Source organism: Molothrus ater, chromosome 12, assembly GCF_012460135.2.
Source record: "Molothrus ater isolate BHLD 08-10-18 breed brown headed cowbird chromosome 12, BPBGC_Mater_1.1, whole genome shotgun sequence".
In the NCBI taxonomy this organism is placed as follows: Eukaryota; Metazoa; Chordata; class Aves; order Passeriformes; family Icteridae; genus Molothrus; species Molothrus ater.
Genome location: NC_050489.2, coordinates 18,173,646 through 18,197,711, shown reverse-complemented (window position 1 = coordinate 18,197,711; position 24,066 = coordinate 18,173,646). Strand labels below are relative to the sequence as shown.

The 24,066-nt window shown below is 43.5% G+C and overlaps 1 protein-coding gene across 2 annotated transcripts; it reads left to right on the top strand.

The window, feature by feature from the left end:
* Positions 1 to 574: 574 nt before the first annotated feature.
* Positions 575 to 20,480, top strand: ZDHHC7 (zinc finger DHHC-type palmitoyltransferase 7). 2 transcript variants are annotated; one of them, XM_036390287.2, is made up of 8 exons: positions 575 to 676; positions 6,069 to 6,154; positions 8,369 to 8,697; positions 11,227 to 11,351; positions 15,720 to 15,816; positions 16,071 to 16,152; positions 17,260 to 17,390; positions 18,399 to 20,480. In XM_036390287.2, exons 3-8 carry the CDS (start codon positions 8,386 to 8,388, stop codon positions 18,573 to 18,575), a joined length of 924 nt encoding a protein of 307 aa, XP_036246180.1. In that variant the 5' UTR covers positions 575 to 676; positions 6,069 to 6,154; positions 8,369 to 8,385; the 3' UTR covers positions 18,576 to 20,480. The 2 variants fall into 2 exon arrangements, with proteins under 2 accessions (XP_036246180.1, XP_036246182.1); XM_036390289.2 differs by lacking the exon at positions 575 to 676 and adding an exon at positions 692 to 762.
* Positions 20,481 to 24,066: the final 3,586 nt, after the last annotated feature.

Sequence of the window (24,066 nt, the reverse complement as noted above, 5' to 3'; positions counted from 1 at the left end):
TCCCTGGAAGCCTCCTACGCCGGGCCGGACCATGGCGCACCCTAGGACACGGAGCGGTGTCCCTGCCGGTGGCAGCGGTGGGACGGGAGGATCGCCGCCCTCCATGCCCGCTCCATGAGGGCGCTGCGGGTGTCCCGCCGGTGGCACGGGTGGGACGGGAGGATCGCTGCCCTCCGTGCCCGCTCCATGAGGGCGCTGCGGGTGTGCCCAGCCCCAGCCCATGCCCTACTCTCCGTGCCCGCTCCATGAGGGCGCTGCGGGTGTGCCCGGTTCCGGCTCCAGCCCCAGCCCCAGCCCTGCCCTCCGTGCCCGCTCCATGAGGGCGCTGCGGGTGTCCCTGCCGGTGACAGGGGTGGGATGGGAGGGTCGCTGCCCTCCGTGCCCGCTCCATGAAGGCGCTGCGGGTGTGCCCAGCCCCATCCCCAGCCCTGCCCTCACGGCCGCGCCAAGGGCGCCCCGCCCGCCGCGCCTGCGCAGGGCCACGCGCGCGTCCCTTCCGCCTCCCGCGGAAGCGCCGCCCCCGCCGCTTCCGGGATCCTGCGGCTCCTGGGGAGCCTCGGGAGCCGCGGGCGCGGTGGCGGCGGGCGCGGAGCTCCAGCGGCCGGGGCCCGGCCCCAGCGCCCCACCGCGCCAGGGCAGCGGCGCCGCCACCGCCGCCGCTGCTGCTGTTGCTGAGGTAAATCCGCTGGCGGTCCCTCCCCGCGCCCCGGCGGGTCCCCGCGGCAGGGAGCGCGGTGGCCCCGGGAAGGGCGAGCGGGGAAGGTGAGCGGGGCTGAGCCGCCTCAGGCCGGGCTGAGCGCTGTGGACGCAGCTCGTGGGGTGTTTCCGCGTCTCCCGTCGCTTTCCGCGTTATTTACATCCCCAAAAAAATTAAAAATTATCCCCCGGCAGCTGCGGGCAGGAGCGCGGCCGTGCCCCGGTGCCCCAGCGCGGGCGGTGCGGAGCCCGGGCTGCCGCCGGCGGAGGCTGAAGGGCAGCGGGGCAGCTCCCGTGTCTGCCTCGCTCCTTTCCGGCCGTGCCCTGCCGCCTGCTCCGGGCAGTTCCCCTGCTTTCTGTGCTTCTCCTTTTCCTCGTTTCCAGGAGGGGAGAAGGGCGCTTGCAGGAAGTGGGAATGCAAATAGCTCTCAAACGAGAGGGTGGGTTCGTGCAGCTCGTGTGTGTGAGCCGTGCCGTGGAAAAAAGGGATTGGGAAATCACTGGCTACTTTTTGTACTGAATATCCACTGGTGTGATGGTATCGGGATGCAGAATTACAGTGATGTAACTGTTTGCTTTGCTGGAGACATAATGAGGTTGAAGTCGCCGTGACTGTTCACATTAACAGACTTAAATTAGCTCTTTTGAAGTGAATGCTCTCTGGCTTTGAAAATTTGCAGATAAAAAGGAGCCGTACTGGTTCATTAGGAGATGAAACTGATGTGAAATTTTAGTGTTTTGAGATTAGAGTTAAATAGCTGAGATCTCTTTGTGGCTGAAAGGAATTGGTAATACTTTTATCTCTCTAAATACTCTATCTCCCTTCTTGGTTTTCCTTTGGCATGGGATATTTTGTATCATACAGATCTGATGATTTCTTTTTTATGCCTTTTATGAGGGTGGAGAGCTTTTAAAGAAAGTGAATAGATGGAATTTTGCAGTGGTTGAATGGCTGAACATGAAGAACATAGTGGAAATATGAGGAACATTTGAATGAGGAACAATTGAACACGAGGAACAATTGAAAGAAAGGCTTGAGCATTCCTCTAATGAATATTGGAAGTTGCTAGTGAGAATAGTTTAACCAATAGCATTATTTTTTGGGACCTGGGAAGAAGAATCACATGGGTGTAGATGTGGATGTGGATATAATAGCTAAGATAAAAATGTGCTTGCCAGGTTGATATCACAGAGCAATCACTGTGTGTGATACCTGAGCTCTCTTCAGTGGAGTGTGAGGACAGAGCATGCACTGATGAATGCAAAAATGAGAAATAAAAAAATACTCTCTCAAGTAGGATGTGATCCATGCAATTGTTGTTGGCAAAGAGGTAAAACTTTCAGCTTTCACATGCCAGTGTTGATATTGGTGTGAGCCTGCAGCCTTGTGGGGTCTAATCTGAATTTGAGCCTGTGGCCCTGTTCCAGAAGAGGCAGAAATCAAAGCCCAGCCACAGATTGTGTTCGTGTCCTTCTCAGGTGAAGGTTGTTTCATCCAGGAGCCTTTTGTCCTTGCTGCTGTACCCAGTGAACTCCTGGTGGATCAGATAGTGTTCTTTGCTGGGCAGCAATGTCATGTGGGATATATTTTCTTTGACTTTCACATTTCAGAGTGAAAGATCTGTTATTGAAAAAATATCCTCTTGAACATCTCTGGTATTACTTTGTGCTTTTATTAAAGTGTTGGTATCATAAATCTCTTCCATGTCTGATAGCAAAGCTTTGTAATACTTTGTATAAACATGAGTTCGGAATACATGCATCCGGGTGTTTTTCTTGCATTTTTAATAACTTCTTTTACTGTGAATTCTCATGTCTGTGTTTTGAGGGTGTTTATAAAGATGCTACTGGCATAAATCATAGAAATGGTTTGGGTTGGAAGGGACCTTAAAGATCATCTTGTTCCCACCCCCTCTGGGAACATCCTCAGCCAGATGGGATTGCTCAGAGCTCCATCCAGCCTGGCCTTCAACAATTCCAGGGATCCAGGGGCAGCCACAGCTGCTCTGGGCACCCTGTGCCAGGGCCTGCCCACCCTCACAGGGAGCAATTCATTCTGTAGATCTAAACTAAATTTCTTCTCTTTCAGTTTAAAAAAAGACATAAGTACTTCGATGATCAACTTCCCAATAAGACCTTCATAGTTATGCTGAAGTATTTCTGTATATTTCTAAATACCTTTAGTCTGAGGAGGTTTAGAAGCAGCACATCCCCTTTCCACAGCTGGGAAGGAGCAATTCCAGTGTTTCATGATGGGCTGGCTTAAGGAGAATTGTTACAGCAGCTTGAAACTTGACTGTATTAAATATGTGCTTAGTGAATATTCTCTTCAATGTGTGCACACAAATAATCTCACATTAATTCTGTGTTCACTGTGACCTGTCCCTGTGTGCCTGCAGGAGAGCAGAGATGGACCAGGACAAGGAAAGGGCTGCAAGGCACAAATGGGAAATCCAAGAGAGAAACACTTATTATATTGTAGAGCAACAGCAGGGTTTTGGAGGGATGGTGAGCTGTGCCCCTGAGCATGGATCTGAGGATAAGTTGATGGTAACACTGCAGGGTTGTGTCATGGATCTCCATCACAAGTTTTTCCAGCTGCTCCTCTCCAGAGCTGTGTGTGCTGTGTTGGACATCCCAGATTCCCAAATTGCTGAGAAGGTGGCTGCTCGACCAGTCCCTGGAAAAGAATTAAAACAGCCACAGCTGACTCTTTAAATGCCTTTGCAGCTTGGCTTGCCTGCATCTGTGATAAAAGGAGGTGATTCTTCTAAATGAGACATGACTCTGTGCATTATCTGATGTTTATCTGTCAGGGGTGCACAGTCCAAATTGCCCATGGGTGCAGGAGGAGCTTTGCCTGCTTGGTTTACCTCAAACTGCCAAGTTCCTGGAGTTAATGTTTATGCTGTAGCCTCTTAGGGAGATTACAGGGCTGTAATTTTGATTTGCCCCCAGTGCTCTGCTTCCAGCTGGGATTTAAGTCCATTGTATGTAAGTGCTGCAGGATTATTATTCTAATGTGGAATATGTGTTGGTGTCTCTGCAGCTATGGAGAGCAATCGGAAATGTTGACATCAAGGCATTTTCTTTATTGTGTTACCACTGAAATGGGAGGAATCTAAGGAGCTGTCCATTGTGTAGCTTGAAGGAAAAGGCAACCAAAAAAGTTGATGCTTTGACAGCTGATAGATTTTTAGCCTTATAAATATAAATTCTTACTTGTTTAAAAAAATCACAGAGAATTAAGGTTTTATTTTTTCCTACAACAATGTTTTTCTGTTCATCCTCAAAAAATACCAGGGAAAAAGACTGTTCCTAACCCTGAAGTGCCTGGTTTTTTAAATTTAATTACCAGTTCAGGGGCCTTATGATACAATTAGTTGTGTTGTGTCATTTGTCTTCCTAGTGCCCTTTGCAACCTTCTTCCACTAAACCCAGTGATCTTACAAGGCCATTCTCCTGGTGATCACGAGTTTATAACATAACTTCTTCAAAAGTTGTTTGTGGTTTTTTATTCCAGTAGTACATCAGCATTTTGGACCTGAGTTTCAGTACCAGTGAGGTGCAGATCAGATGAGAATTTCAAATAACACCTAAGAGTGGAACAGGGTTGGGTCAGGTTTAATATAACCACGTGTGCAAACATAACATTGGGCATGAAGCATTGAATAATTTGGTGTTATCTTCTGGTGCTAAATAAAGATTTGTACAAGGTCACATTAAAAACTGTTGCTTGATGTATGAGAGGTTGAAGTGTAATGCTTTGCCCTTTTGTACTCAAAGTGTAAATTTGGTTGAGACAGGCACTGAAGCAAATAAATGAAGAGTAGAGGGAAGTTGTGAGCATCTCAGTGGGGATGCTGAGCTCTCATAAAGGGAGAGCTTTCAAACATTGATCCTCTTCCCTTGCAGGGACCCAGGTGTGGGCAGCTGGGGGGGAGAAGGAAGGGGCAGATCCCATGGGAATGCCTAAATCCATTATCCCTGCAAAGCTGAGCTGAGGGGCCACTTGCACATAAACCAGGAACTGGTGAGGCTGTGACAAACCCAGATGATTTTGCACAGGATTGCAGTTGGGATCAGGGGCTGACTGAACAGATCACGTCCCTGTCTCGTCAGTGAAGTCTCCAGCAGCAGCTGATGGCTGTGAGCTGAATCTTTCACCTGCACAGGCCGAGTGTGTCACTGCCTGTCATCCCCAGCTCCCCACGGGTGGGTGGCACTGCACGTTAATGGCACACACTCAGCCTGGCTGCTCTGTGTCTCTGCTCAGCTGCCACCAGATGCCACCTCGCTGACAACTTAATGGGTGTGCGTTTCACAATATTGTGAAGTTTAAGGAAAGTCTAAAAGCTTATTTGTACAGCAAACCACAAAGCAATCACAGCTTCCTGCAGTGGTACAGAAGATAAGGGGGGTGGTTTTAGACTAAAAGAGGGTCAGTTGGGGTTTGATAGCAGAGGCTTTTCACAGCGAAGGTGGTGAAGCTCTGTCAGGGATGCCTCATCCCTGGAAATGTCCAAACTCAGGTTGCTTGGGGGTTTGGAGCAGCCTGGGCTAGTGGGAGATGTCCCTGCCCATGGTAGATGGTGGCACTAGGTGACATTTAAAGGTCCCTTCCACCCCAATCGATTCAATAATTCTGATATGTTCATAATTAATATTTGCATTACTGTTTGGTCTTGCAGTAGATTGTTTGGGTTTATTTCAATAAGGTAAGAGACTTCTCCTTTTCACTTCCCCTTGAACTGGGAACATTTGAAAACGGGTACTGAAGAACTCCCCCAGTAATGTTGTGTTTGAAGTATCTATTTCTAACAAGCTGCTTTCAGAAGCTTTTCAAGAAAGTGACTTTGTATTTGCTGTGGCTCTGAAATGTCAGAATCCTTATGGTACTTGCAAAATATATTAAGTTAACCTTGCAAATAAGATTGATTTCCACGTATCAAAAATTCCTTCAAGTAAATAGAGAATAAAACCAATGAAGAAGAAAACCCTAGGTGCTTCTTTAGGCACTTTATTCAGACAGCAATTCAGGCCCACACCTCTTCTGTTCTCTTCCCCAAATAGAAATGAAATGCAAGGTTCTGTGCTGCAATCCTGCTCCAAGTGCCATGTGGTGATTTCCAAAAGTTAACAACCAAAAATGTCAAGGTTTCAAGTACCTGGTTTTCTAAATAAAACACAAACTTTTCCATTGTAGCTACATGCAGCATGTTTCAGAGTGCTACTATTGATGTTCTATTGTTACTCTATTCTATTATTCTGTATATTATTCTGTTCTATTATTGATGTCTATTATTATTTGTATTTGACAGTATTTTCCTGGTGCAGCTTTGCTAATCAGTTTGCTGGTGATGTCTTTGCAGATTACATCAGACATGACTATGTGAATAACCAGGGATAACCCAAAGGCAGGACAGGATGTCAGAATAACATACAAAACATTTTTGAGGTATTTGTTCTGGTTTGGATTTCTTTAATTGTGCTAAAATTTGTTGGTTGTCTTTAAGACATTTAAGCAAAATGAATGCAGTATTTCTGTGCCATTCCATACTTCAAACATTCCTTAAAAGTTTTAGAAGCCCTTTTTTGATGATGTAATAACTGATTTGCATGGTTATCTTCATGTTTCAACTGATAATTATGTATTTTTATGACACTTAAATTTTCTTGACCACAAGGGCTGGTGTCGTCCCAAAATGCTATTGGACTTGATTGGGACAGATTGCAGTTTTAATTTTGAACATTAAGAAAGATCAGGGTGAAAAGAGGGTCATATTTAGGTTAAGCTTAAATTACTTTTAAGGGAGATAAAGTTCATTCTTCCCTAAGGTAATTTTCTTGTGTGTGACATCTTCATCCTTGGCTTAGCAGCTGCATTCTGGTGAGAGAGAGGAATATTGTCCAAAAAAAGCCCAATGTGTGAACAGAAAATACAATTTAACTCCTAGAAATTGTAATAGATCCAAGCAGCAGAGCTGAATTTCAGTTTGTTCTGTTCCACAAGCAGAGAATGTGTCCTTCAGACACCTCCCAGTGTCCTGGGAGCTTCCCAGCTATTTTCGCAGTTGCTCTCACATCTCTCTGCTGCATCTGCACGTATTTATTTTCATTTCTAGTTTCTTAGGTCGCTCCTGCCTGGATTTCCTGGGCAGAATGTGTTACTCTGATTCCTGAACAAGAATTTCTAAAGGGTTTAGACAAAAACACAGCTTCATCAAACACCATCTCAGTGCCAGTGTCTTCACCTGGTAATGGTCACTTGGACCATTCTAGAGGAACAAAGTGATGCCATATTCAATGTCTTGGGATGGAAATTGAAATTGCAGTGCCATAACCCCTACAGTCATGTATAGGCTGCCATTAATAAGGGGAGAAAAGGGAGACCTCTGTGTGCCTGTCATAAATCAATAGAAATGCTTTCAGGTTTCTCTCAGACACAGCCTTTAATAGCAGGAATCAATATGATTTTTAGAACACAGTATACTTTTAAAGCAGCAGGATATTCTTGAGGCCTAATGTTTAAGCTTTAATTTGTCCCCTGTTTGTTGATAGCACTTCAGTTTTGCCATTCCATATCTTTCCTTGGGAGAGATGTCTGGAAAATAATTCTGTTTTCATGAGAACTGTTAGGGCTTCACGTCTGGTTTTTGCTCCACGTTGGAAGGACAACAAAGCCCTAAAAGAGTTTTCATGAAATTAAATGAATTAATGTGTTCTTTGAAAATCTGATTCATGTAATCTGTTGCCATGTTCATTTAACCAGAACCATTTGTTTCCCTTAAGGTTGGGCTGATCTGAGACCATTTGATAAGTTATCCAATAGATCTTTGTGACAGGCTTGTGGTTTTTCCAAAACAATAACATTTTTTGTCAACAAATTTAGCTGCTTTCTAACTTGTTGTGCTGTTTGTTGTGAGCAGTGTATTAGAACAGCTTTATTTCCATCCTGGTTTCTTTCTGCTCTTCCCTCAGTTGCTAGGTCAGAATGAAAAGTCTGGTGCCATAATTTGCTGTTTTCAGAGAGACATGAGCTGTAATTTAATGAAGACTTTGCCATTTTAGCTGAGATAAAAGAGAGAAGTTGAGTTTTTTGACAGAAGATGAGGAGTGGTTTATGAGCACAGCATGATGGAAATTAAACCAGTCTAAAATCCCTTTGTCAGGCTTTGAAATTGCATGTTAGTGGTGGCTTAACTCTGGCTGGACACCCACCAAAGCTGATCTGTGTCTCTCTCTCAGAGAGGGGAGAGAAAATATAAAAAAAAAGATTTGTGGGTCAAGGTAAGAGCAGGAGAGATCAGTCAGCAATTACCATCACAGGCTTGACCTGGGGAAATCAGCTTAATTTATTACCAATGACATTAGAGTAGAATAATAAGAAATAAAAGCAAAACAAACAAACAAAAAAACTAAAAACAAAAGGAACCCCTAAACCCTAAACCTTAAAGCCTGTCCCCCCTTCTTTCATATTCCTCTTGCTGCAGTCACAGAATCACTCAGGTGTCGATCGTAAAAAATCCCAGCTCTATTTTGAACTTGAACAAGCTTTATCTCCCAGAAACAGAAACCCAGAGCCAGCTGTACTCTATTTCCTCATTAATAATTAATAACAGTGATGATGATGATGGTGATGGTGATGGTTGTGGTGTGCTTGTCCCTGCAGGGCGAGGCCAGCAAACCATGCAGTCATCAGGGCACCGGTTCCGCGATGTCGAGCACCACCCGCTCCTGGCCGACAATGACAGCTACGACTCCTCCTCCTCCTCCTCAGAGGCTGACATGGCTGACAGGGTCTGGTTCATCAGGGATGGCTGTGGCATGGTCTGTGCCATCATGACCTGGCTCCTGGTGGTCTATGCAGACTTTGTAGTGACTTTTGTCATGTTGCTGCCTTCCAAAGACTTTTGGTACTCCGTGATCAACGGGGTTCTCTTTAACTGCTTGGCAGTGCTGGCTCTGTCGTCACACCTGAGGACTATGCTGACTGATCCAGTAAGTATCCAAGAGTTCCTTGGCATTGGATTATCCCATCCATCTGCACAGAAGTCTGGAGAAGTCTTCTCCTGCTGGGAAAAGTAGTGCTAGAGTCAAAATCCCCGTGCTAGATTCAAAATCCCCATGCTAGATTCAAAATATTTGTGTTAGATTCAAAACCCTCAAGGTTTGGATGATACCTGTTCTTATCATCAGGATGGTACCTCTACTTCTCCTGTTACTCTATTAATGAAGCCATAGAACGGTCAATATAAAATTTATAAAAGTGTTAGACTCAAAAAAAACCCAGTAAAATATTACTCCAGGTCCTGAAGTAGCTAATAAAGTTTAGTCTTCTCTGTCCTCATTTTTCTTACTTTTTTTCATCAGATTTATACAAAATCAAAATTTGTACCTTCATCCTTTTGCATCCCTTGAAATGCTCCCACTTGTGGCACATGAAAGAACTTTTAGAGGTGGATGTGCTGCAAAACCTCAGGCACACTCGGCATAATGGAAAAACCGCTGTCCCATGTGACTCCTGCATTTTTGTCTTTGAATATTTGGAGAGGGAAGGGAGATTTAAACTGAACACACCTTGAAGCATTGTAGGTGTAAGAGTGCACGTTCAAGAGCACTCTTACACTCTTGAAAGTGCTCATTTCTTAGAACTTTTACTCCTCAAGGTTTCAAGAGATTAAATGGTTGATTTTGTACTAAAATCTATTACTATTTTTAGGGAATAAATCTGGGAAAAACATCTATTTTCTCCAGATTTTTGGAGAAAAATGGAGATTTTTCACCAGTAGCAGTGTATAGAGAAGCATTCAAAAACCCAGCAGGGTGTTGTAGTTAATGATTTTCTAGGTCTTTGATTTACTTCTGTCCACACCCAGTGATGAAATATCACAACTTCTACAAACTGTGACAGCTCAGAGAGTTAATGGTTTAAGGATTTACTGCTTATAAATATGAGCTGGTGAAACTGGGTGTCTTTCTAGACCTGTGGTGTTTTTTATGATCCTAACTGAGATGAGTCACTGCTTTTTTCCTCCATTCCTTTCGTGCTGGCTCCCAGAATGGAAGGCACAACTGTGTGATAGAAACTAAGATGAAAGGAATGAACTGCCTCAAAACTCATGTGAATTAAATTTACACTTGTAACTATAAAAGATAGATTGTTGCTGGCTGGGCTGTGACTGTGAAAGATGTTTTTGAAATAGAGTATATTTTTGTCAGCAAAATGCTTGAAAGCATGGTCTGAGGTTCTGATCCTTGTGGCAGGTGAATAGGGGAGCGTGAGATGTTTACACCAAACACTGACTGGGGTGAGAATGCTCAGATTGCAAAATCCAGCTCAGGAGAGCAACATGAGTGCTGAAGGCAGTCCCTGTGTGCCCCTGGGAGCACCTGGTCAGGTTTGAAGCACCACTCAGCCACAGAGCTCACCTGGGACAGGACCTGGGCTGTGGCCTGGCCAACACAAACACAAATTTATCATTCCAGGCCATGGGTAACAAAAACTCCCTGCCTCAGCTGAGGGGTGTTTGGCAGTGGAATCTGAGTTCCTGCTGGCTTCTTAATTCTGTCCCAGATGGCCTTAAGGTGTCTGTGTCAAGTGCTGATGTTGCCAGGAGGCTTTTTTGAATGAGCATTAATTGCAGAGTGTTGCAGTTGGCTTAGGCTGACCTGCAGAAGGCTCTCCCTGTGTGAAGGAAGTGCTGACCTGGAGCAGTTGTACAGAAAGGCCACTTGGCTGTCACATCCCAGTTTGTTTCACAATCACTTCCCCTCACAGATAAGGCTTTATCTCCATAAATGAGCAGGGTGACAATGATGCTGTCCATTATTTTCTCCTTACTAATCCAAATTTAGATGCTGATCTCAGGGTGCAGCTCTGTGATAATCAGATCAGAGAACTAATCACTAAAAGTTAATTTCTTTTCCCAATCAATTATTTTTCTTTTGAATCAGTTCCTTCAAATCTTTACCACAAAGGTGCACAATAAAGAGGAGTAAAGAAGGCAGTGCTGGTCCTGCTAACAGTGTCCAAACTAAGGATTTTAGAAAGAAAAATTACAATTCTCAAAAACTTGGGGCAGGTGGTTCAACCCTGGCTTCAGACAGTTGAAATAACATCTTTCAAATAATTGCTGATTTAACTTTTGTGGGTGGCTTGGCCCATTAATCAAATGCCACAAGAAATATTCAGGGTAACCCCTCAGCAAATGATGGGCAGTGCTTGTATCTGCAGGGTAAGATGTGTCTCCCTCTTCATTTCTGTGGGCTGGTCACAGGATATTCTATGAGAATTAAGGTATTACTTGGCCAGGGATGAGCCTTGCTGGAATAAAGCTGAATTTGAGGTCGAGCAGAGGTAATTTATTCATTTGGAATTGATTCTGGCTTATAGCAGACTGGCTTTGAATAAATGAACTTATTTCAGCAATTATCCTGAGGGTGCTGGTATGAAGTCTATGAAATGTATTTTTAAATGCTCTCATGCCATTTAAGAAGCTTTTTCTCCTCTAATTGAAATGATTTCAGGGGGCTGTGCCCAAAGGAAATGCCACTAAAGAATACATGGATAATTTGCAGCTGAAACCAGGAGAAGTGATCTACAAATGTCCCAAGTGCTGTAGTATCAAACCTGAGCGTGCACACCACTGCAGGTATGCCAGAGTTCCTTCAAGAGTTCTGCATTTGGAGGCCTGGAATAACATTCCTGATGTTTGTTCATTTTTTTCCTCACACAAATTTCTTTTGGTATCCACTGAACTTTCAAATTCCTACATTGCAGAGTATTTTATGAGTGTAATGTACAAAAAATGACTGTGGATGAGGGGAGAGAAGTAAGAAACTCTAAGATTTTATTACAATAACTGTGCTCTGGTGTTTTAAATAATTTTGATCAGTAAATATCTTTTCCTGTATATCATTCCAGTTATTGTGCTGTGGGTAATGTAGGGCAAAGAAAAGAATCTCAAATTTCTGAGGGAGCTGATTTAAGAAGTCACTCCTGCAGCCTTAAATGAACAAAATTTAGAGTAGTTTAAAATGATTACTTTGTGTCATCTCTTCTTTGCAGTGCATTTGAAGTTATATGTGAATTGGCAGATTATTTTCCCAAAGTTGCACGAATAATGGGTTAAATGCACTTCCACTTACTGAAAATCCATTTGAATAAGGTCAGAAATGATGATCATTTGAACTAAACATGCTATGGAAGAGATAGTAAATGTATATTTTTAATTCTCAATCTTTGGAGTTTCCAGGCCCTGTGGAAATGCTTTTGTAGTGTTTATTGTGTGCCAGTTGAAAATAGCTGTGCCTGCATAATCAGGGCTTACATAAAGATGCAAATGCTTCTGGTGGCTCTCTAGGTGTGGGGAGTGATGTGTGTTGAATTGTGAGAAGTCCTAAATTGAAATCTCTGACTTAGTGCCTGTCAAAAGAACAGAGCAGAGTCTTGTCAGGACTCTGAGATGCTTCTGGAGCTTTGTGGGTTCTAAATTAAAAGCCTCATGTGTGTGTCAGTGCTCAGTGCTACGGCTGAGAAGCTGCTCCATTTATAAATACTCAGCCTTGGCATGGAGCTCCTGTTCTTCTGTCAGCTCTGAGTGGGATTGGAGTGTGAAGGGAGAAGTTCCCTGCATAAACAGGCGAGGATGGAGTGGTCTGCAGTTGCTTGGTGTGTGCTTCAGGCTGGCTTTGCTCAGGTGCACATCCCAGGGCTGCCTTGCTGTGCAGGGATGCTGCTGCTGCTGCTGCTTTGTCAGCTCAGGAGCGCTCACTGGAGGGTGGCTGGGGGTGGAGGCAGCACAGCTGCTCCCAGAGCATCCATCCCTGGGGATGCAGGAGAGCTGGGCAGTGTGCACATGGCCTGGCTCTGTGGCCATGGGGGACAGCTGGCAGCCCCTGCCAAGATGGGCTGGGTCTCAGTCATTTCCTCATCCCACATTGAGGTTGATTCCTACACAGACCTTGCAGGTATCTATGGAAAGCATTTCCCACATCCCTGCTCCTGGTAGAATTTGCTAATTTGGAAGGAGCCCTAAGTGAAGACATCATCTGTTGAAATACTCCAGCTCTTTTTCTGTCATATGTATCAGACATCCTGGAGCTCAAATGCCTTCTTTAGAGCAAGAATTTGAGCAACATTTATTTTTAAAGCAGAGCAAGGATGGATAATGTCTGTGATAAAGGAAATACCTGATATTTTCAAAGGGTTTTTTTTTTTCCCAAGCACCTGTTTGGGGATCCAGCTTTGTCTGTCTTAGGAATTGTTTTAATCCTTGATCAAATATTTTACCTAAGGGGAAAGGAGGCATTTTGGGGCTTGCTCAGTGCATCCCTGGCTCCACAGAATATCTGAAAGAGAAAGCCAGAGCCTGAAGGTGTTGTGAGGCTGCTGTCATGTTTTTCTCAGCAGCTGGATTTCTGGTTTAATTGTCTGTTTCTGTTAATTTGATTCTTTGCCTTCAATTTATCACTGCAGGAGTTTACCCAGTAGAAAATAGGTTTGTTTGATTATGCTGCCAACTTCTTTATTGGTTTGCAAACCCATTCCAAGACATTAAAAGGATGATCTAGTCCCAAGTATTTAAAGTGGCAATTTGCTGATAGAAAAGGCTTGAAAATGGAAATTGAAGTTGGTTGCTGTTGGGAAATACTTACACTCAGAGAGAGCCACAGTGCATGTTTTCAGTAGTAAATTATTAACAGAAGAGACTCTTAGGATGTAGTTATGAAAATTGTTGTGCAACACTGCAACAGAAGTTCTTTAAAGGAAGAAAAATAGTTTCATAATACACATTAGTGATGGGGAAAAGAGCAAGAACCTTTTATTTACAGCTAAGCAGCTCTGCAATAAAGTGATGCAACTGAAGTGATGTTTTAGTGAGCAGTTAACATTTTCAGCACAGGGAAGAGCCCTATCCTGAGTGAATGGGATTTCATTTCCACTGAAGGAGCACAGCTGTCATCATTTCTGCCTGTTCTGAGTGCCTGTGTTTGTGTGTGGGGAACTGTTACTCTGAACAAAGTCACTGAGATGTTTCCACCAGGCTCCCAGGGAATATCTGTTATCCACACCCATTGCTCCTGAGTCTTTAGCTGTGTCTTTCTGAATGTTATCTTTGGCATTCAGAGCTGTAACTGCACCTGCCTGAGTCCATGGAGCAGCAGTTCCAGCTTGGAGGAGAGACCTTCCTCCATCCACAGGTGCTTGTGCTGTTTGCTTCTCCCTGGCTGCAGCTGAAGGAGGGATTTCCCCAAACTCCTGCTGCAGAAAAAGGAATAAAATACAAGGGATGGGCTAGGAAGAAGGCAGAACCACTGCTGGAAGCATTGCTGTGAGATTGTTGGTGGGAGATCAGGAATGAAGGCAGGGTTCCAGATATCTGAGCTCTTGTGAGAGCTCTGTGTGGGCTTGTGAGAAATTCTGAATGAGCGGAATCGAGTCCTGCCCACCTCACATCCTCCAGCCTTCAGCTCAGTTGAGCCTGGGTAGGGTTTTACTCAGCACTTCACATTAATATTGCTTTTTGGAGTGCTGGCATAGATTCTGTGGCACATCAGGAGCCTTCTCTGGTTGTGGTACTCAGGGAAATGAGAGGCTGAACTTGCAGGCAGCAAGGAAAGTCTTTGGAGGAGCCTCCTGAATGTCTCCTCCTGAGTGATACCCACTTTTCCTGCACCAGAGAGTGCTTGTGGTGTTCATCTATTGGGATTTTCACTTGTATTTAGAAAATCATTTGTAGCAGAGGATGAATCCTCTTTCATGTCCACAAAACAAGAGGCAGGGGGAATGTAGGGGCTGGGTTTTGATAGCCCAGAGCGAAGGCAGCTTCATTTGGGGTTCTACCCCATGACCTGTACGTGGTGCGCTCTGCCTCGTGCTGAATTACTTTAGAATCATACAAATGTGCCAACTTAACAATTATTTTCTGCCTCAGAGCACTGATTTCCCCCCACACCTCCCTCTTTTGTCTCTCCAGTGAGAGTCACCCAGCTTTGCTTTGTGGTTTGTCACTGCAGCACTTGTAGATACCACACCTAAATCAGCCTGTGTCAAAAACAAAGGGGTTTCTTTCAATAACAGTGCCTGCATTTTTTAGGCTTATTTGGCTTGGTGACTGCTGAAGTGAAAATGTTTAATATTCTGGATATTCTGTGGGAAAATCTGGAGCACTGAGTGTGTGGCTGTCTTAAGTACAAAGCTGGGAAAATGGAATATCAGCATTGCTCAAGCTATTGATTTATGAACAACTACAAAAGATGTTGCAACTGTTTCATTTTTGGTGTGTAATTCTTCACATTTGGCTGCAGAACTGAGCCCTCTGCTGCTCTATGGCAGATGTAAAATGGAGTTATTGGAGCATTTCTTTGACTTCTGTGGACATAACCTTGACTCAAAACTGGGCAGGAACAAGTGAACCAGCAGAGAACAGGAGCGTTCAAGAACTCATGGACAAGTAGCTCCTTGATAAATGCTGCTTATAATTTCAATATTTGTGTTTTCTCTTGAGGAAGTGAGGTTTGATACTCTAAGCTGTGCTTTAGTTGAGATTTTAATTGCATAAAGTTAGAATTTTATGGCTGAGACCTCAAGAGTGACAGTTTCTCCCTTGAAGATAAGAATTTCTTGTGTTTCTTCTTATCCACAAACAAAATTTACAACTTAAAAGCCTGTAAAAGTGAAATATTTATTTTATCTAAAAAACTTATCCAGAAGGGAAAGGGTCTTTTTAATACTGAATGAGAGAGAGGTGAAGCTTTGCTTGTTCTGAGCTGCAGGTGTATGAAGGTCTGGATTTGTTTTCTTGTGAGGAGTATTTTATGTCCACAGTCCATTTTGGAACAACCAAAAGCTGAGCTGTGAGAGGGAACAAAGAGTTTCTTTAAAGAAATGCAAATAAAAGCCCTGTCTGCAGTTTGTCAAGAAATATTTCAGCACATCATCCAGTGACCACTGGCTGCCCTTGTTTCTACATTTCAAATACAATTTCTCAGCAGAAGCCTCTTGTCCTTTTTTCCAGTATTTGCAAGCGATGCATCCGAAAGATGGATCACCACTGCCCCTGGGTGAACAATTGTGTGGGGGAGAAAAATCAGAGATTTTTTGTTCTGTTTACGGTAAGTGAGCAGCAACAGCAGCTTGGTTTTAGTCTGAACTTTCCTTGGTTATAACAATTTAGGTTGTGCTTGGTGAGTAATGGCTTTAGGACGTGATTGTGTTGTTAAATTGGGTGGGTTTGTTCCTTCTGTGCAAGGTGATTCTACCCATATTCATTTTAATTTTGTGCTGTTGTTTCAACGTTTCTTCTTCAAAGTTGTGCTTTGTTTTATGCAGTGACAGTGAGTGAAATGATGCTGTCTCTTGTTTGCAGATGTACATAGCCCTAATTTCAGCTCATGCTCTTGTACTCTGTGGATTTCAGTTCTTCTCCTGTGTCCGAGGGCAATGGACTGGTGAGCACATAAATACTTAATTTTCATTATCATAATCTAGCAGATATTGGGAAATGTCATAGCATTCCTATTTTAGTCCCATCTTTCAGTGATATCCTTAAAACATTTTAGATCTGTTTATCCATCACTCTCCTTTCCTTTCTGGGTTTTTCCCCCTTTTCCTTCAGTTGTTCTCTGTAAGAGCTGAGGCTGTCAGGGGCATTCTCACCCCCTTTACACTCAGTAGTAATTCACTACCTCTGTAGTAGGAAGGAAACTGAGCTTAGCACTACATCTCCTAAATCTGGGCTCTGTGTGCCCCACCTCAGTTCTGGGAATGACACCTGAAATTTAAACAGATTTCTCCCTCTTTGCATTACTGGAGCTCAGCTGTGGGGCTCCTGCAGAAAAGAAATTCCCTGAACTATCCCAGGTTTTTTTATTTAGGCTTCTGGCTTGTATTTCTTACTGTTCCTGTGTGCCAGAGCTCATTCTGGTCTTGTGCTTTTGGTATATGAAGCAACTGGGAAATCCATGTGGTTTTTATTTCTTTCTGAGTGTTTCATTAAATAGATGGAATCTTACAACTTTGTTTCATTTGAAACATTCACCTTCCTGTACATTATCCCTGTTTAAATATAATTGAGTTAATCAGGTGATCAGAGGCTCTCCAGAGATGTGTGAGGCAGAACTTGATTACTTTGTGTGGAGAATGAAAATAAAAAGAGTAATAAAGCAATGACAGCCAAGTGGAACATCTGTATTAGCAAGTCAGGGCTGACAGTGGGGATGGTTTTGCAGTCTCTGTCATGCAGGAAGCTCCAAGCTGCTCTCCCATTTTCAGTTCTGAGTTCTTCACTCCCCTCATGTGCAAACATTTGTTTGGTAGCCTTGAAATCCTGAGGCAGGATTGCAGAAATAGTTACCATGTGCTTTATAGGAAGCCAGAAGTGTTACTGCCATAAAATTCTTTATTTTCTTGATCAGCAAACAAAGCTGCTGCGAAATCAGAAGTTTGTTTTAAATGTGAAATATTATTTCAAGTGCCAGACATGTAGGACATGCTCTATAATTTGCTGTTGTTTTTTTTTTTTTTTTTTTTGTAACTACAATATTTCATTTTCACAGAGTGCAGTGACTTCTCCCCACCTGTAACTGTGATCCTGATGATCTTCTTGTGCCTTGAGGGTTTTCTGTTTCTCACTTTCACTGCAGTCATGTTTGGCACCCAAATCCACTCAATATGCAATGATGAAACGGTAAAAACCTTGACTTTTTTGTATTCTGTAAAATTGATGCTGGGAGGATGTGATTAGATGTGGTTTTATTTGCATGAGGAGAGGCTCTTATTTCAGAGAAAGCTGCAAAACTTCAGTCGTTCATAATTTTTATGTTTTGCACTTGGAGGAAGATTGGAATGGTTTACTGGGGGTTGCTTTCTAACAGAAGTTCTTGCACTATTTGCTTTTTTGACATTTTGTAATTTGGTTTAGAAATGACAAAGAATGCAGAGCTTCTGAGTTAAGGTTGGACTTTCCCTTCTCAGCTGGCACAAATTCCTGCTGGGTGCCACAGGAAGTGTCTGCTTTTCTCAGGTTTACACTGAAAATTATTCTCTCTCACCTCACTGTGATAGATTTTATCAGAGGATAAAACAGAGTTTGGGCCATTGGCTCCCTTGTCCTTAGATCTGCAGTGTCACACCTGGAGAGAATAATTGCTTGGAAACATAAGGAAATTGAATCCTGTGACTGGTCAATATTTTCTCATGGCTGAAAGTGTATTTCTGTACTGGGGAGTAAGTGCAAAACAACTGGTAAATATTGAGCCTTCATTAGTGGGAAGCACCAAAAATGACCATCAAAATAATGCATTTGGGACAGTAATCCTGTCTCCAGTAATTGTGGAGCAGGAGCCCTATTGTCTGCTTTCATTAGTTGAGTAAACAGCTTGTAGTGTAGGGTATTGCACATGGATCCATCAGCTTTTCTGGGATTTTTGTCTTTTAGCTTGAGGGGGAAAGAGATTGAGATAGATCAACCTTCTTGTGCATATTTTATGTTCTAAATCTTCTTCCCTGTATCCTCAGGGCTAAAACACTTTCTAACTCGTCCCTTAATAATTAATAAATTACAGTAAGAAGCTAATCAGCTGAGGCACAACACAATGAAACAGCACAATAAAAATGCCAGCCCGGTTTTTTACAACCAGGTTTTTATATTAGATTAAACTAAACCTTGGGCATGCCTGCCTGTGTTCATTTGCAGGAGATTGAGAGACTGAAGAGTGAAAAGCCCACGTGGGAGCGCAGGCTGCGCTGGGAAGGGATGAAATCTGTTTTTGGGGGCCAGCCCTCCCTCCTGTGGATCAACCCCTTCGCAGGATTTCGCATCAGGAGACTTCTACTGCGAGGGAAGAAAGGAGGACCTGAGTTTTCTGTTTGAGTCTAAATATGCTGGAACTTGCAAGAATCCTATATAGTATTTATTTTGGGGCCAGAGAAGGCTGTCTACATATAATCTGTGACCAGGTGAAACTGATATCAGACATTTGCTTGTAGCAAGCAGAGTTTTCTACGTTTATTTGTCACAGACATCTCATTAATTCTGAGACAGGAACTGGATCTGCCATGATCTTCACAGCAGGATAAGCACGTGGTCACACTAAAGAAGCCAAATGTTGTCATGCTACTGTAATTTATTTTCTGAGATTACTTCCCCATTCTTTTGTTAAACCCTTTTTATTTGATAAATGTCTGGGGAATTACCTGTGTGTTTTTATAATGAGTCTAAGTCCTTGGATGCAGTTGTCAATCATTAGGAGGAGCCTTCTGGTGGAAGTTGATCTCCAGTGAGACACAGCCTTCCTTGTCAGTCCAGATTTCAGGGAATTGTGCTTTGTTCAGTTCTCCATTCTCTTTCAGCTTGTCCTGATAAGCAGAGCTGTCCCTGTGTGTCCCACACACTCCTCATGTGCAGGTGGTGCCCAGGACTGGTGCCCAGCACTGTCACACCCTGCCCTAAAGCGTGGCCTGTGCTTGGCAGTGCCCATCCCATCTGGCATTTGGGGAAAGGCTGAATTTTCACCTGTAAGCTGGCTGGGGGCCAAATCCTGCCCTGGGATGTGCATTTCCAGTTCCTCCTGCTTTGGTTGCAGAGGAACTCGGGTGTGGACTGCACAGGGATGAGTGGGACCAGTGTCCTGCTGTGTGAGGTGACAGTGAGTGGACAAACTGGGGGTCATTCACTGCAAACACTTTGTCCTTGTAGGGTCTCGCTCTGCCCCTTTTTTACTGTAGACACCTTTCATAGAGGGAAAGCTCCTTCCTGATCCCTTGGACAAAGACAGCAGAGAAAGAGGCAACTTCCCTCCTTTCTCAAGTACAGCACATCTTAAATGTAGAAACATCTGCAATATTCTTTTGAATTTAACCGTTTCCAACCAAAACTACTTTGAAGAAATGAGAGCAATATAGATCTAGAACTGCTTTATGTGGGCCTGACAAACAACAGTAGTGCTAAAAATGTTCATAAATCTGCAAGTAATGAAATACAAGCTGCAAGTAATACAAATCCAGCTAAAAGTTGATTCTTTGAAAATGACATTTAGACTATTTTTTGTATTATTGTTAACCTATAAATTACTGACCATGCAAAGGATAAAGCAGGAGCCATGATGCATAGCTTGAAATCGTGCCTAGAAAGTAAATAGCTCCCTGTTTTGGGACTTGCCTTAAAATTGTCCTGTTCTTGCTTTTGCTCAGCCAGTGGCACTGGTGACCTGTCCCACCTCCAGCAGCTCAGAGCCCTGCATTCCAACCTTTGTGCCCTGCAGGAGCTGTTTCCTTTCTCAGTGCCCTGCTTCTCCATCTCTCCGTGGCATCCTGATCCCAGCTCCATCAGTTTCTGTTCCATGGGGTGGCTGAAGGCTCTGAGGGATCCATTTCTTGTCTGTGCCCTGTGAACAAAACTGTGCAATACTCTGGGGTATGTTCACTTTGCTTTTGGGGGAGGGTGGTGGTGTGGAATGCTGGAGCCTTCCCTAGGTGGAAATCCACTGGAATTGCAGTCCTGTGAACAAAACTGAGGGGGAAGCTGGAGGTTCCACAGGATTCTGTGCAGATTCAGCTGCACATCTTAAAGACTGGGGAGAAAAAAAGGTGTCTGGCTTTGTCCTGAGGCTCTTACTGTGTAAATTGTTCAATGGGAAAATCAGAAAATAGCACTCCAGGTGGTTGGACCCTGTGACTTGGCAAATGTGTGCGTGTGAAATCCGGTTTACTTGGCTTTTCAAATCCTTACCTTGTAATTTTTTTTTTAATGTAAAAAAGAATAAACTAATGAATTGAAGTCTTAGTTGATTAACTTCTCTACATGTCAGGGGTTTTTTTTTCACACATATATTTAGATGGAAGCAGCTTCAGGGAAATAGTCTTGAATCCTTTGGTTTGTAATTAATTCATATTTATATTAATTAACTGCTCCAAATTAAAGAGGTTCTTCTGCTTATTAAGAATTTTAAGCTACACCCTTTTAGCCCTTCTTGGTCATTCTGTTTTCTTCATCCTCTGGTGTAATTGCCTATTTTATTATAGAACCACGGAATGGTTTTCATGGGAAGGGCCCTTAAAGCTCATCTTGTTCCCACCCAGTGGGAAAACACTTCCAGTCTGAAAACTCACCCCAGTGTTCCAGCCTTTGCACTTCCAGGGAATTTGGGATAAATACAGGTTTGAGTCTCCAGATTTTCTGTGCAAATGTTGAATTTTCCCTCTGTTTCTGCAGCTTCTGGAGCAAAGAGATTTCTAAGCCTGGAGAGCAGCAGGTTGGGAGTGTCCACCCAAACAAGGGGAGGAGGAGGAACAAATGGCAGGAAAGGATGGGGAGACTCAAAGCTGTTCATTTCCCCTTTGCAATAATTTTAAAAAGCACTTTGAGATATTTTCTGGGTCTGTATCACACTCTACTCTGATGTTTCTATGGAGAAAAGAGCTCCAAATCCATGAACACAGACTTTGTGCCATTGCTGCTGATATTTTGGAGCAGGTTAATGATTTGGTTGTGCTTATGTGTGTTTTAAGGAAGAGTTTGTTTATTCTCTGAAGGGAACAGACATCCCAGCAGATGGATCCTGCCAATTTATCTCCTTTTTATTGTCTTATTTAATTTCTAGTAGTAACGTCAGTATTGTTCCAGAAATCCTTTTTGAAGTCTTGAAATTAGCAAGAATTCATTTATGGATTTCTTTCTGCCTGTTTTGTGCAGAAATGATGAATTTCTATGACTGTTCTGCTTCTCTCTGTTGGCTTCAGGGCCAGTGCTGTTGGAGAAAGAAAATGGCTTAAGGGGTTTTGAAATACAGAAATTGGGCTGTACAATTATTCTGGAATCTGTTAATAACACTAAAATTAAGTGCACCAGCATTGGTTCTGTATATTGATTATTTTTTTCTTCTGAACAGTGTTGCAGGTCAATTTTAAGTTTAATGTGCTGGTGCTTCTTCATTGATGAGATTGTTAATTTTTTATTCTCCTTCTTTCACTTAGTCATGGCTTTTTGTGTTCTGAATATCTTTTTTTATTTTTTTTCCTGCCTGTATTCCAGTAGCACATCTGCTCCTGTCCTGCACTTCACTCTTGTCATCCCCAAGCAGAGCCCTGGAAATTATCCAGCAGGCATCAAAGCAAGCACAGGCTGCTTTTTAAGAACACAAACAAAACTTTGCACCTCCAAAATACTTCTGCAATTTCTCCTTATGTTATAGTGCAGCATAAAGTTAATATTGGACCCACATTCAGTGTTAAAGATGCCAAATGTTAGAATTGGCAAGGAAAGGGATAACTCAGAAATATTTCAATACTTTCTTGCCTGAGGTGTCCCATTCTGACAAGTAGCTGGCACCTGAGAAGGGAAATATTAATTATGGCTTTGAACCTCTTTTGTTAACAAACCATGATTGCAATAAAATAGTCACTTGCAAGGTGTGTTTGCCTAAGAATATTGGTTTAATTAGAGTGGGGTTTGAGATAGGGAAGCCAGGAAGACTCACAGCAAAACTCTCTATTTTGGGCCTTTATACAGTGCATTATTGTTGCTGCAAACCTTCACCAGACCAGCTGAACACTGGGGGCTGACTCTGATATCCACAGGTGCATGGACAACTTTATTTTCTTCTTGGTTTGTGAATTCCATCAGTGTCCAGTGGAAGCCAGGCTTTGCAGCCAAAGGTGATTCTTTTTAATGAAAAATAGATATCTGTATTGGAGAAATCAGTGGAGAGCCTTGGAAACTTGGTTTTGAATTCAAGAAAAAAGGCAAACTGTCTGGATGAAATACGAGAATATGGAATTTATTTCCCCCATAGATTTATTTTCTTACCATTAATGAGTATAAATGTACATTTAATGCCTGGAAGAGGAATGGGATGGAGCTGCTGGAGGCACTGGAAGTTGCATCTGTCATGCAGCAGGAATGCCTGCAGTGGAACCTTCTCTCCAGATAGAGCTGTTTCAAATCAGGCCTATCAGCATAAAGTGTCAGCTCAAATTCATCAGAGGCAGGAGAAAAACAAAACATCCTGATCCAGGTGAAACTCGAGCTGCTCTCTGGTGGCTTTCAGCTCTCTCTGGTGCTGCAGAATGGCAATGCTGAAATTCCCCTGCTGCTGCTGGAAGTCCTGATGCTCCTCCCAAGTTCCCTTTCAGGGCTGGGATTGTGTTTCCTCCAGCTCCAGGTGCTTCCTCAGCAGCTCCAGGGGCTCCCCAAAGCCCCTCTGGCCTCCACCAGCTCGGCTTTGCCATCAGCAGGGAGGGGTGGCTCAGGAATTTGTGCAGAGGCTTGGAACCAGGGATTCTCCATCGTGTCCCAGGGCTCAGGATGGCCACTCCTGATCCCACAGTGGCTGGTTGGCAGAGGTTGGTGCACAAATGAGCTTAGGTTTTGTGGAAATCTGATAATTTGCTTTGTAATAAGGTCCCATTCATTCAAATCAACTCCATAGCACAATGACAGCACTTTGGGAACTCTTGGGGCTCTGTAGTCACCACTGGGATTATTTCATTTGTTGTTGAACTGCTGATTAAATTTTACATTAAGGCAGAAGCACCTTGTTTTAAATACAAACCCTTTTTTTAAAAAGTGGCTCACAGACTTGCCTCTTCCTTTTCTTGGCTCATTTAGAGCCACATTGCAGACATTACAAAGAAATACAAAACTACAGAAAAATCACACCTGTGTACTGGGAAAAGGTATTCTGGGGCACTTCCTTCTTCCAAAAATGTTTGCAGGAGATAACAAGCAGGGTTTGGGATAAGTCAGCCTTGATTTGGGGTTTACCAGAGCAGCAGCCATGGTAAGAGGCAGAGATCCTTGCTGCTGCCTGGTGTTAGAGGTGCTCACAAGGTAGAGCCCATCCACTCTGGCTCACAAATGGACTCTGGATATACTGGAAATTGTGGAAAATAGCAAAATGTTGGCATTCCTGATCATAAAAAAGAACTGGACAGCATTAAGTGTTGGCTGCCCTACTGGGACACATTTTGTTGACCCCTCTGGGTGGAATAAGGCCTTGACCTTCTGAGGATGGTGATGATATTTTTCCTACAGCTTAACAGGAGAGATGGGAGTGCAAATAATTAAATTTATGCTGGGAATAGACCTTTTAATCCCAATTGAGGCCCTGCTGTGTGCACACAGGAGCTGTGCAAGGCACTGGGACTGATGGAGACAGCGAAGGGTCACGAGCCACGGTCACAACCCCTGAAAACCCAAAATGCTGCCAGTCCTGGCCCTGCTGAGGAGGGCACCACCCCAATCCTTGTGCCGTGGGGGTGTTCCTGGTGGGAATTCCGTGCTGGGGCTCCTCTGCAGGCTGTGTCTGGGCCCGGCTCACGGGCGGGGAAGGGCGGGAGCGGCGGCTGCGGGCAGGGGCGAGCTG